General features: G+C 43.6%; 1 protein-coding gene across 1 annotated transcript in view; it reads left to right on the forward strand.

Annotated features, from left to right (window-relative positions):
* Elp3 (elongator acetyltransferase complex subunit 3) overlaps positions 1-12386 on the forward strand; it is a 60121-nt gene that overhangs the window by 19678 nt on the left and 28057 nt on the right. Inside the window, exons 8-10 of the mRNA XM_052191171.1 lie at positions 5732-5893; positions 7907-8033; positions 10533-10726. Coding sequence (XP_052047131.1) covers positions 5732-5893; positions 7907-8033; positions 10533-10726 — 483 coding nt within the window. The remainder of the gene's footprint in view (positions 1-5731; positions 5894-7906; positions 8034-10532; positions 10727-12386) is intronic.

Consider the following 12386-nt stretch of genomic DNA (forward strand, 5'->3'; position numbering starts at 1 on the left):
TCAGTAAAGGATTTTAAAATAATTTAGGTAAATAAATCTTCCCAAGCTTATATATACATATAAGACCGCTTTTCTCAGCACAGGTTTCATATGTCATATATTGAAGGAGTGTGTGTGTGTTTATGCATATGGAGTTCAGCTATAGCTATCTTCAGTTACCTCCCCGTAAGTTTGCCCTGAGCTTTTTCTATGTGTGGTTTGACCCTGGGCATCTGTGGAGCAGGCCGACTGAGCAGATGTATAGTTTCTGTGGAGCAGCTTTCACACTGCCATCAATTCAAATGTCAACAGTCTTGCTGCAGTGCTGGTGCCCCATAGAATTTGACCGTAAATCATCTATTTTTGTTAGAACTTACTCAATTCGGATCACGATGTGTTTGTCCAAAAAGTCCCTGAGGGAAGAAAGCACCTTCTGCAGTTGTCCAGCCAGGGCCAGTGTGGGCTTATTTCTGTTCTTTGCCGCAAGAGGGCACTCTGCTTTTAGTTTAAGAAATGTTTCCCAGGCTTGCGCCTTCATTGCAGCAAATCTCATGCATGCCTCCTTAGGAAGTAATAAAAGTGCAAGCCACTGCACCGTGGTGCTCCGTTCTGCAGCCCACTGACTGCTGTCCTGCTCTCTCCTGTTCTCTGTACTTGTGAGGCAATATGAAAAATGTCGATTTGTGAGCTTTTGTTTGCTTTGTTGAGGTAAATTCTTTGTATGACTCCCTATAATAAAATGTTCAGGGGAAATTTTGTGTTGTTTGAAGTAGTAGTTTCTGAACTAAACTAGAAACAAAATTATTTTCAAATGTTAGCATGATTGTGAATTAAAAAACAGCCCAGGAAAACTGGTTTTGGTCTGATGTGCTCTTTTCAGAATGTGTAGGCAGCCTTCCTGTCTGTTATTTTGTGAGACGATGTTTTCCAGAAGAGCCACCTCCCTCTGATGGAAGCTGGTTCACGGCAGAGCCCTGACAGGTGTCTCTTTCTCCCACACAGCTGTGGCACTGACACATTTGCTCAGGACAATAGGATGTTTTTCAAGGGACCATTTTAAACTGGGCTAACAGCTTCTTGAGGTGGCAGGTGAGCCACCAGAGTTGAAGGGTAAGCGTCCTTAGGGCACGCTTTCAGTAGCTCCCTCCTTGGTCTTCCTGTGTCTAACCCAAGTGATTAAAGGTTGTTTTGTTTTGTTCTTTTTACTTAAAAGTTTAGGATTAGATTTTAAACCAGCGTGAGCCTGTTGGTTATTTGTGGCCTGTTGATACAGGAAGTCTGTGAAATCATTGCAGGCAGAAAGTGAAGGGACACAAGCCCACTCAAGGACAATGCAGGCCCGGCCACTTGGAAGGCTGTTGGGTGAAGCCAGTGCTGATCACGCAGCTCATCATCCAGACTGAGCCTTTCCAGTCTCTGGAGACTACCAATTACTGATGACTGTCATCCCATAAAAACCATCACTTTGGAGAAAGACCACAGTGGGATCTGAGTCACCCATTCACCAGAGTGCGACTGTTGCCAGACAACTCAGAGCGAGCTCTTAATGGAGTTTTATTCCTTTTTAATCAGCTCTGCGCAGAGGCAGTTTTGTATTCACTGCTCTTTGGCTGTTTTCACAAGGTGAATTTAAAAGGGTAGTTACCCAACTCGAGGCGTGAGTCACACTTTTCCCTGTGGAATTTAAACTCATTTCCGTTCCCTCCCTCCCCCCCCCCCCCCCCGCCCCCAGCCTCATCAGTGGCTTTAAATGTCCTTACACATCTTGGGAAAGCTAGAATGCTAGGTAATGCTGGGTACCAAACAGCAAAGCTAATTCTATGCTCTTGCCTGGACTGTGAAAGAAGCAAAAAGCAGCCTCCAGAGATCTGGAAGCAACAGGCAACTTCCGCGGTTTTCCCCGTGTGCATTGCCATGCGTTGTATAAACTAGCATTCAGCTTGGTGTTCTTTCCTTGATTCGTTTGGACAGACCTGTGTAACAAAAACACTTAACATTCAGAACATGGGCAGTTGTAGTGTAATTCCAACAACCGAGAGGCAGAAGCAGAAGGATCTCAAATTTGAGGCCAGCCTGGACTTAGCAAGACCCTGTGAAAGCAGATAAATAATGAAAAGGATTTCTGTCCCCAGAGTTACTTTCTTTTCCTTCAGAAAATCCTCATTCTCGCTTCTCAGAATCAACAGTTCTGGTAGTTTTTGTTTTTTTCACCCACCGCACATGAATTAATAAACCCATTAGAGAACTTCACGTAATGTTAATCATCTGATCTCCTGTGGAAGGGTTCTTTCACTGACCATTGCTTGAGGTTCACCAGGGTTGTTAGGTGAGTCCATGGTTGCGCATTTTTAATGCTAAGCAGTATCTGCTGGGTAAGACAGACCACATTGTGTATGGACCAGTTTGTGTATCCATCCTTCTGTCTGTGGACATGGGCTGCTTGCAGCTTGATTAATACAACTCTGACCAATTTTTATACAAGTCTTCTTATGCCTAAATGTATGTATTGCTCTTGGGTAGTAACGACAGTTGCTAGGCTTATGAGTGCTTCGTGAGAAACAGCCAGCCATTTTTCTGTACTCCTAGCACTCATGGGCGAGTTTCTGCATTCTTACCAGTGCATGCTTTTAATTTTAGCCATTCTGGTGGGTGTGTAATGGCATCTATTGTGGTTTTAATTTGCATTTTCCTGATGACTAATGTCATTGAATACTTGAGTGTATCCGTGTGCTGTCTGATTGTATTTCCTTTGTGAAGTGTTCAATCTTTTTCTATTTTTTCTTGGGCTATTACATGTCCTAGATTGGAGAACCCGGTCTGTACCTTGACTATTTATTCTGTTGATGATCTCTGAGGGCAGAATTAAGATGACCAGTCTTTTTCTTTCTTACCATTGCTTTCTGTATTGTAACTAATAAACCACATATTCTCAGGGCACAAGGTTAGTCACCTGTGTTGTCTTCTAATTAAAATTTCTGTTTTTACATTTAGCTTTCTGATCCCCTTTGAATTAATGTTTCTGTACCCTGTGAGTTAGGAGTCAAGGCTTATTTTTTCTAGTATGGAGAATGAATTGTTTTCAGATGATTTCTTTTAAAACTCACCTTTCCCACTTGGAGTTTATGAATCTTCTGTTAAAATTCAAAGGGTTCTATACATGGGCCACATAGTGCAATGCTGTTGTCTGTTTTGGTTTGTAGACCAGTAAGTATCATATCATTTTGAGCACTGTAGCTTTTTAGTGTGTCTTACAGACAAATGATATACATCTTCCAACTTTGTAATTGATTTGCAGGACTGCTATAGGTAGTCTGAGCCCTCTGCACATCTTTGTAAAATTGAGAATTAGCTGCTGCAGGCCGACTTATCTTACAAAGTGTGAAAGAGTTAGGATATTTGTAAATGGCAGATAGGACACAGACTCTAGGGAGAGTTGACTGGTCGTCGTGAGCACAGCCTGGCTCCTTGTTTGTTTAGACTCCCTTTACTTGTCATCAGTCTTCAGTAGAGGTGGTTATTGGTTTTACTTTTTATGACTTATTCTTTTCTTTGTATGTCTGTGTGCCTGTATATGCATGCGTGTGCTTATATGTGCATGTTTGTACCTGTATATGCATGTGTGTGCAGGTGCCTACAGAAGTCAGAAGAATATGTCAGATCTTCTGAAACTGGATTAAGGGGTGTTGGGAACTGAACTCAGGGCCTCTGGGAGAGCAGTATGTGCTTTTAACTGTTGACACATATTTCTATCTCCTGGGTTATGCTTTTCTGATGACTTAAGTTGTAAAATCTTGGCCATCATTTTTCTTTTCTTTTTATATTCAAAGTGATAAGTTTCTCTTTAGGCTCTTTTTTCTTTCTTTCTTTTTTGAGATAGAGTCTCACTATTTAGACCAGCCTGGCCTCAAACTCAGATCTACCTGCCCAGATTATGGACATTTCTTTATGCAAATGCTGTACAATTTCATGTTTTACATTTTAAATTATTATTGTATTATATTTTAATTATTCCATGTCAAGTTTTTCCTATTACCTTTTCTATTTCTTTTTCAATTCCAGGGATTGTATAAAAATTGTTTAATTTCTGCATTTCAGAACAGTGAGTTTTTGATATCTTAATGATTTCAGATCTTATTTCATTTCGTTCAGTTCAACTTCAATTTTGGTTGTTGTCTTTGTTTAATTAGTAGAGACTTGTTTATGACCAAGGTATGTGCTGTTGATGAGTATGGTGTGTGTATTGGAAAGGAAGTAGATTGTGCTGTGTCTGATGCGTCTACAACTCAGCTGAGTGTTAGCATGGCTCAGATGGTGTATTAGTGAGCTCTCCAACACTATAGCACCTGACGTAGTCAGCTTAGCCAGAAAAGGTCTTCTGTCCTTCCTCAAAGTTTTGGAGGCTCAAGACTATATTTTTAGAACTTTTTAGAATACTATGGGAGAGCAAACCTACTACCTCATGGTGGACTGAAAGAAAAAGGGAGAGAGAGAGGTCACACAGCCCTTCATGGGCAGCCCTTGGTGACCTAACAGCCTCCACTAGTCCCTATTTGATGTTAGTTCTACCATGGAGCCTCGTGTGCTTCCTGCCAACCCTGTGTGCCTTTCCATTCACTTACTTTCCAGTGTATTTGCCTTTATAGAGCAAGTGGATTCCTTGTAGGCAGAAACCTACAATACTTGTCGAGGAGGGAGTGGGCACAGTTGCCCATCTTGATAATGTGTGCCTTTTAATTGCAGTATTTAGTGCTGTTAACATTTGGTATAAGTAGTGGTAATTAGTTTATATTGGTTGAATTTATGTCTACTAGTTTAGTCACCCACCTACATTAGTTTTCACAAACCAAGAATAATTTCACTGAACTCCATTCCTTTATGATACTGTATAGCTGGTTTTCTCTGCATCCCTTGATAGAGGTCTTAGGAGGAAGTAGTAAGTATCTGATGGAATATAGTGTGTACCTGAAGGCTGTGAGGTGGGGGCAGTGTCTTCATGTGGTAAATAAAATGATAGGACACCTCTCTGTTGATAGTCAGTGACCCAGTGTCAGTCACAATGTCTTCCATCACTGAGTTTCTGCCACCCACCTCACCACCCCAGACATGATATAACCTCAGGCCAGCAGTAAGACTAATATCTCAGAGAACTTAAATCCAAGGTGGTCCTTACTATCCTGTGTCTTGACTGAGTGACTGACCGAAAAATGCTCTTTAATTTTACACATTCTTAGAAGCTAGGCATCTGGGTGCATAGAAGACGTTTCACCTGAGTGATCCCAGCATTGCTCCCCTTACCTCCCCCACCCCTTGTTGTTGTATTTAAAATGACTCTGTGATGCAGTGAGAAATAAGTAATGCAGATGGTTTTTGCTTATGTGAAATCGGTTGCTAGGTATTGGGAAATAGCTTTTCACAGTTGAAATCACTGTTTTCAAGAAGATTGTGGCTGCAGCCAACTGTGTGAATGATAATGATAATGGGACTGCGATGAGAGCGCCGCTGCAGTTGTGGCTGCTCTTTGAAGTGCAGGTACCGTTGTTACTGACGTTTGGTAGATGAAGATGCCAAGACCAGAGAGGTTAATAGAATTACTTTCTGCCTGGTGAGGGTAGTAGGAGAGCTGGGATTTGAACTTACACTATCTGGCTCTAGAGCCCACGCACTTAATTAACTGTCTCATCCTGGGAAAACTAAGAGAAGGCAGGCTAGGAAGAAGTGACCCCAGGTGTGTAATTTTACTTCTGCTCTGCAGGTATTCTGAGAGAAGCTTCACAAAATGTATTGGAATTACGATTGAGACCAGACCTGATTATTGCATGAAGCGGCACCTAAGTGACATGTTGACTTATGGCTGCACAAGGCTGGAGATTGGAGTGCAGAGTGTCTATGAAGATGTGGCCAGAGATACCAACAGGTGAGATGGTGGCGGGAGGCCTCCTCTGTCCCTACTGGCTCTTCTTTCTTCCTTGAGCCCAGTCTCAGAGAAAGGTGTGCAATCTTAGCTGTTTAACTCTCTTCTTCTGTCCTTGCTCTCGGGTCATCCACCCGTGCCTTCCATTTTCAGTATAGTCAACTGACAGTCTCTTCCACCTAGAAATGTGCCACTGAGTCATACAGGGAAGGTCAGTCTGTGAGGAAACTTGTAAATAAGAGCAAAGAAGTGAGGATTTAATTAGCAGCTGACACCGCTGACCTAGAGTGGCCCAGATTGTAAGGGGGAGCTAAGAAAACACACTCCATAGTCCATACTCAAAAGCATCTTAGAAGAATGGCAGGCCCAAAACTTTGTCCTTTGAGTGACGGAGATCTGTTAACTATTTTTAAGCACAGGGAGAAATCTGATAAGTATTGTACCTTCAAAAGAGGAATCTCAGAGCAAAGCAAAGTCTCACCCAAGGAGGCTGCTTGGAGAGTGTAGTGATCACAAGCTGTGCTGGGAGATCCCTGTGAGGATGTTCAGGGTCACTTCCTGAAAAAATAACAGCAAAGCTAAGGCTGAAAGGAGACTCCAAGTTACTTGTGTGCACTGAGGAAAGCTGTTTGAGGATGGGAACACATGACAGGCAGGCAGAAGGTTGGATTACGTCAGCTACAAGGTCCTGGGCTTTAATCAAGAGGCAGTCTGGGAGCTAAGATAGGAGCACGCCTGCATATAATAAGTCAGAGCCTCTTTGTTCCAGTATGGGAGACGGTTTAAAGGGGGGTAAGGAGACAGCTTCGACCCACAGCTATTGGAGCAATTTAAGCAGGAAACCTTGAGTCCTAGAAAGCAGTGAGTGTTGTTTGCTGACTGCTGGGAAGCAAGGCCCCGAGAGAATGGGAAGTGGGAGCCTTGGAAGGAAGAGAGACTTCACTCTGTAGACACTAAATGTTATATATTTGTGGAACTAAGGTATAGTTTAGAGCAGGGCTAGCCAGTAGAATGTTCCAGATCTGCACTGTCCATGTGACAGTACAGCTAAGGAAATGAATATTTCTTTGTAATTTAATTTATATAGCTGCATATGCATAGTTGTGGCCATATTGTACAGTAACTTTGAAGTAGAATAATTGAGTGCAGAATTCAGAACAAAGACCAAGCCTCAACCCGAACATTAGATGTCACTGGGACCATGGGAGTAAGTGGGGCATCCATGGGAAATATGACGAAACCCATAGCTTCTGAGAGCTTCTTGTGCTACGTGGGAGCATCTTAGTGGTAGAAGGAATTGTCACAAGGCTTCAAGGTTTAGTTGTCCCAGTTGTGATCAAGGCCTGTTTTCTGCTTGGATGTGGCAGGACAGCATATTATGAGGCCTGATCAGACCCCTGTGCCAGCCAAGCCTTCCTCTTGATGGACCCTTTGTCATACTAGTGACATCTGCTTGTGTAGTAGTTGCTTCCCTCTCTCTACCTGCATGTCATAGTTCTGAAAAAAGTGATCCTCAGACCAGAGCTCCTTCATGATTTAGTGTTGTTGTTGCTGTTGCTGTTGCCGTTGCCGTTGCCGTTGCCACCGCCGCCCAGTTTAGCCCCAGACCTGGTAAGGACCAAAGGATGATCTTCAATTCTTAATCTTCCTGCCTCCACTTCCTAAGTGCTCAGACTATACGTAGCTGTCAGCATGCCTGGCTTCTGCATGGTCCTTGTTTAAGAGGTTCTACAGTGATCAGCTGCATTTGCTGATGGTGCCGAGCCCTGTCGGCTGGGTACACAGTGCTCCTTATTACTTCCAGCCCTTTGAGCAGGTTCATAAGAGATGTCTGAACACTGTCTTTGAAGCTGTGATTTTCCCCCAGGCCTCCCTAGAGCTGTGTGAACGGGACTTCTGTTCCCAGCCAAGTAGCTTTTGTTCTCCTAGATTGTTTTCTTCTTCCTCCTCCTCTTGCTCCCATATGTAGTTGGTTGTTCATTTATCTGTCTAACAGGTAATGCATTTCCTCCCCAGGGGCCACACTGTGAAGGCAGTGTGTGAATCATTCCACCTGGCCAAAGATTCTGGCTTCAAAGTGGTGGCACATATGATGCCTGACCTGCCGAATGTGGGACTAGAGAGAGACATCGAGCAGTTTATAGTAAGTGTGGCCTTGAGCCTGTGGACCCCGAACACCTCCACACACTTCCGCACCTCCCTGCGCTTCGTGTTCACTGTTGTGTCTTCCATTCTTAAAGCTGTAAAGCCTTGTTCCAAAATACTCAACACACAGTAAAGAGTAGTCACCCACCTCCTCATTGTCAGACAAAAACTATATTTTAATTCATTCTTTTCAGGCTTTAAAATGCCTAGGCTTGGGGCTGGAGGAGTAGGTCAGTGTTTAAGAGTACCAGCTACTCTTCCCAAGGACCTATTATCATCACCCACATGGTGGCTCATAACTCTACTTCCAGGGGATCCACCACCTTCTAGCCTTGCTGGACACTAAGCACACATGTGGTACACAGCCATACATGTAGGCAGACATTTATATACGTACATATAAATAAATTTTAAATTATGAAATGCTTAGTGTCTTAGTTAGGGTTTCCTTTGCTGTGAAGAAACACCATGATCATTTAATTGGGGCTGGCTTACAGATTCAGAGGTTCAGTCCATCATCATCATGGCAGGAAGCAAAGCACGTCCAGGCAGGCGTGGTGCTGGGGGAGCTGAGACTTCTACATCTTGTTCTTTCCCTGGAAAACTGTCTCTTCCAGGCAGCTAGGAAAAGGGTCTGAAAGCCCACCCCACAGTGACACACTTCCTTCAGCAAGACCACACCTAATTGAACAAGGACATACCTCCCTGGGCCAAGCATATTCAAACTACCACACTTAGGCATTGAGGAACTGAGGCTGTTTTTTTTGCGCATGTAATGCAGTGAGTGATGTAGGCTTTTCTTGATGTAGTTTTTTTGTTTTTTTTGTTTTTTTGTTTTTTTTTTTTTACTAAATATTATACAAGCATTATAATATAACAAGATAATATTTCCACATGGTAGCAGGCGGCATAAATAAGGCACAGGACCCATCAATTGTGGCTTTTCCTGTTCCCAACCTTTGTGGCCAAAATCCTATAGTCCAATGTCCCCAGAGAAAGGCCAGTGCAGGGAGTACAGTCGAGTTCCTCCACGTGCAGGCTTGGATCTGCTGTCTGTTTTGCTCCATGTCTGTTCCACTCTGCCTGGCTCCTGGGCCTTTTGATGTGTGGGTTTCGTGAGACTATGGTGTGATGGTCTGGCCTTCATCAGCCCCTTAATGTGCAGCTTTCTTCCCTCTCAAAGCTGGGTACCAGTCTTCATCTGATTTCTGTTTTCCAGTCATAGTTGCCATCCCATCCCACACCCCACACCCCCCACCCCACCCCTGCATCTCCTTTCTTGTTCTTTGTTCTAAGTTTATACTGCTTTGAAAATGTCCTCTTGCCTTCTGATATTAGGGGAAAAGGAGAGAAACCCATGTTTTAGTTCTCCATATGTAATCATGGGTCCAGGATCAGTTCTCTAACTCCACCCTTACAAAGGCATGTGTCAGCCCTGTGTGTCTCCTGCAGCCAGAACTTGGCTGACATTGGGCACTCAGTGTAGATTCAGGCAAGCAGAGAAGGGCTTGCCTGCATGCTCTTTGTGGGCGTCTAGAATATTTATTAAAGACTTAATAACTCTATAAATACTACAATGGAAATCACAATTACAAAAGAATGTCTTTAAGACCACGTGGTGCAACAAGAATACAGCATTCAAGAAGGTGACAGTCAGTGAAATCTAAAACCTACAGTTACATTTGTTTGAAAAGCAAGTTAAACAATGGAAAGTTTGTGAGGATAATGTAGTCCAAGATCTTAAAGCATAATTTGCAATTTCCAGAGCTAGAGCACTGCTGGCTGGCTAGACTCTGATGAGGGTGCAGGGGTGGGAAGGACAGCACTGTGTGAGCCCACCTCATAATCAAGATTAGAGTCAGCACCATGCAAAGTCTTAGAAAGGACAAAGCCTGGTATCTGTCTGCTGCCTTCCAGATAAGAAGCAGACACTGGGAGTGTAGGATAGAAGAGGTCCGTGCCAAAATAGATGAGCTGGGTGAATCCCTCAGTGTCCAGATAACAAATGGGATTGTGTAGCCCATGTCAGGAGTGGTGCCAGTTGGCTGGAGGGTGATGGTGACATCCTGAGCACGCATTCCCTGTAAAGGACGCTATTAAAAGTGCTGTAGGAATCTGTTTGTTTGTTGTCCCTTTGTTTACATTATTCGTTTTGATGGGACTTATTTAAATGGTTTTTTTCCCTCACAGTTTTTCAGAAGTTTAAACAATAATGTCTATTATTAAAAGATGTTGTATTCTGGAAGAAAGGGTAGAATTTCTAAAAAATAATGCTCAGTGTGAGACTGACAGCCACAGACAGGGCTGTACAGGAGAGCTGTGTAGTGCAGGATAGGCTGGGGCTACTGAACACTGAGTGACATCTTGTTCCCATGTACACTTCTTGATACAAGGGACAGACAACTCCAGGCCTGCTGCAGGTGGAGAGAAGCTGGCATAGGAGTCCCCTGTAAGGACAGAACCAATGGAGTGGTAATTTTTTGCTTTCTGTCTGTAGGAATTTTTTGAGAACCCTGCTTTTCGTCCTGATGGGTTGAAGCTCTACCCTACCTTGGTGATCCGTGGAACTGGTCTGTATGAGCTGTGGAAATCAGGAAGATACAGGAGCTATTCTCCCAGTGACCTGATTGAGCTGGTGGCTCGGATTCTAGCCCTTGTACCCCCGTGGACTCGTGTGTACCGGGTACAGAGGTATGTGCTACCTCTCAGTCCCCCAGATACCTCTCTAAAGGTTTCATAGCAAACATTTTGAACTCTGTTTTTAATTTTAAAAATAGAATATCAGGAATGCCATGTATAGGAAATGGACATGAAGGATAGTGTGCCCATGCCTCCTTACCATTATCTTATATTTATTCATTGTCCATTTATTCATGAACCAGGAAAGTAAGAACAACTCCAAGGATCTCTTGGGCAAAATCTAGGACAATTTGAACATCAACATACTGAGGGGCTGGAGAGATAGTCAGTACAGTGCAAGCATGAGGGCCTGACCATGAGCCCAGTGTGGTCACATGCTGTCATCGCAGTGCTGTGGGGAGGAATGGCTAAGCCCCTGGGCTCAGGGATCAGCTAGCCTAGCCTGCTTGATGAGTTCCAGACCAGTGCGAGTCTCTGCCTCAAACAGAGGTGGACACCATAAAGAAGAACCACATCAGAGGTTGTTCTCTGCCCTTCATGTGCATGCGCATACATGCATGTACATATATGTATACACCTACACTGTAGACAGGCGTGTGTGTAAATATATGTATGTTAACAAATTATAACCAAATGAATAAAGCAGGAGTCCTTCAGTCCATATTGCTGCTCTTAATTAGATCAGTAATTTGTATGCGTCAGAAGCGTGAAGCATGGTAACGGCTGTCTTTATTAGACACACGTTCTGTATTTGCAAATTTACCTACTAGAAAAATCCTGTGACTCAAAATCTATCCTGGTAGCACATTTGCCATAAATCATTCTCGGAATGGTGAACAATTTGGGTCGTTCATGCACATGCTCTTAGCTGAGGTCAGAACAGTGCCTCTTTCCATTCCTCACGCTGTAAACAAGTGTTCTCTTTGCACTCTACTTAATGCTGCATTTTTCAGATTTTTGTGAGCTGGTTAGGAATTGGCTCTTTAAAATGACCTCCAGACACAGTGCTTAAGTGCTATCTTATTGCTCCTAAGTGCTGCAAGGCCATGAAGTGGCTTATGGAGGGGGATTAGTGTGTGGTGGGAAGCCTTTATTGAGAAGGCCCAAGAGGGAACTGCTGGCCATGAGTTCAGGGTGAATCAGTCTATTATATATGTTAAATAAGGTATCTTTAAACAGAATCGCAGAGTACAAGGTATTTACTTATTGATGGTTGGCAAACAATCTGGCCAAGAGTGGCTCACAGGAAGCCAACCCTGTGGGTTCTTCTGTAATAGCAGTGGGTCTGGCTTGGTGCCTCATTGTCAGCTGTGACCTGAAAGAATCTAATTACCTGCTGACTGCTTACCTACCAAAGATCTAGAACTGACTAGATGTAGTTGAAGCTTTCCCCACAATATACTTATTACAGCGTAGGAAAGAGTCATGCGGTGTAGAAGAAGCCTGGCCACCAGCTGGAGTGAACATTGTCAGAAGCCAATGAAATGGTTGTGGCCACCTGCGGGGGCCGACTGACACCACGGGGGTACCTCTGCCTTCAGCCAACATCTGTAACTAAGTTTAATCATGAGCCTACATTAGGCAACCCCAAGTAGATGCACATTCTAGAACATGACAGCTAAATAGAAGATTGGAACCAGGTCCTTTTCCTTGAAGTGTCTTAACAAAGACACTGGTGCAACTCAGTTGGGCCCAGAGAGCAACATCAGAG

The sequence above is a fragment of the Apodemus sylvaticus genome, chromosome 8, assembly GCF_947179515.1.
Source record: "Apodemus sylvaticus chromosome 8, mApoSyl1.1, whole genome shotgun sequence".
In the NCBI taxonomy this organism is placed as follows: Eukaryota; Metazoa; Chordata; class Mammalia; order Rodentia; family Muridae; genus Apodemus; species Apodemus sylvaticus.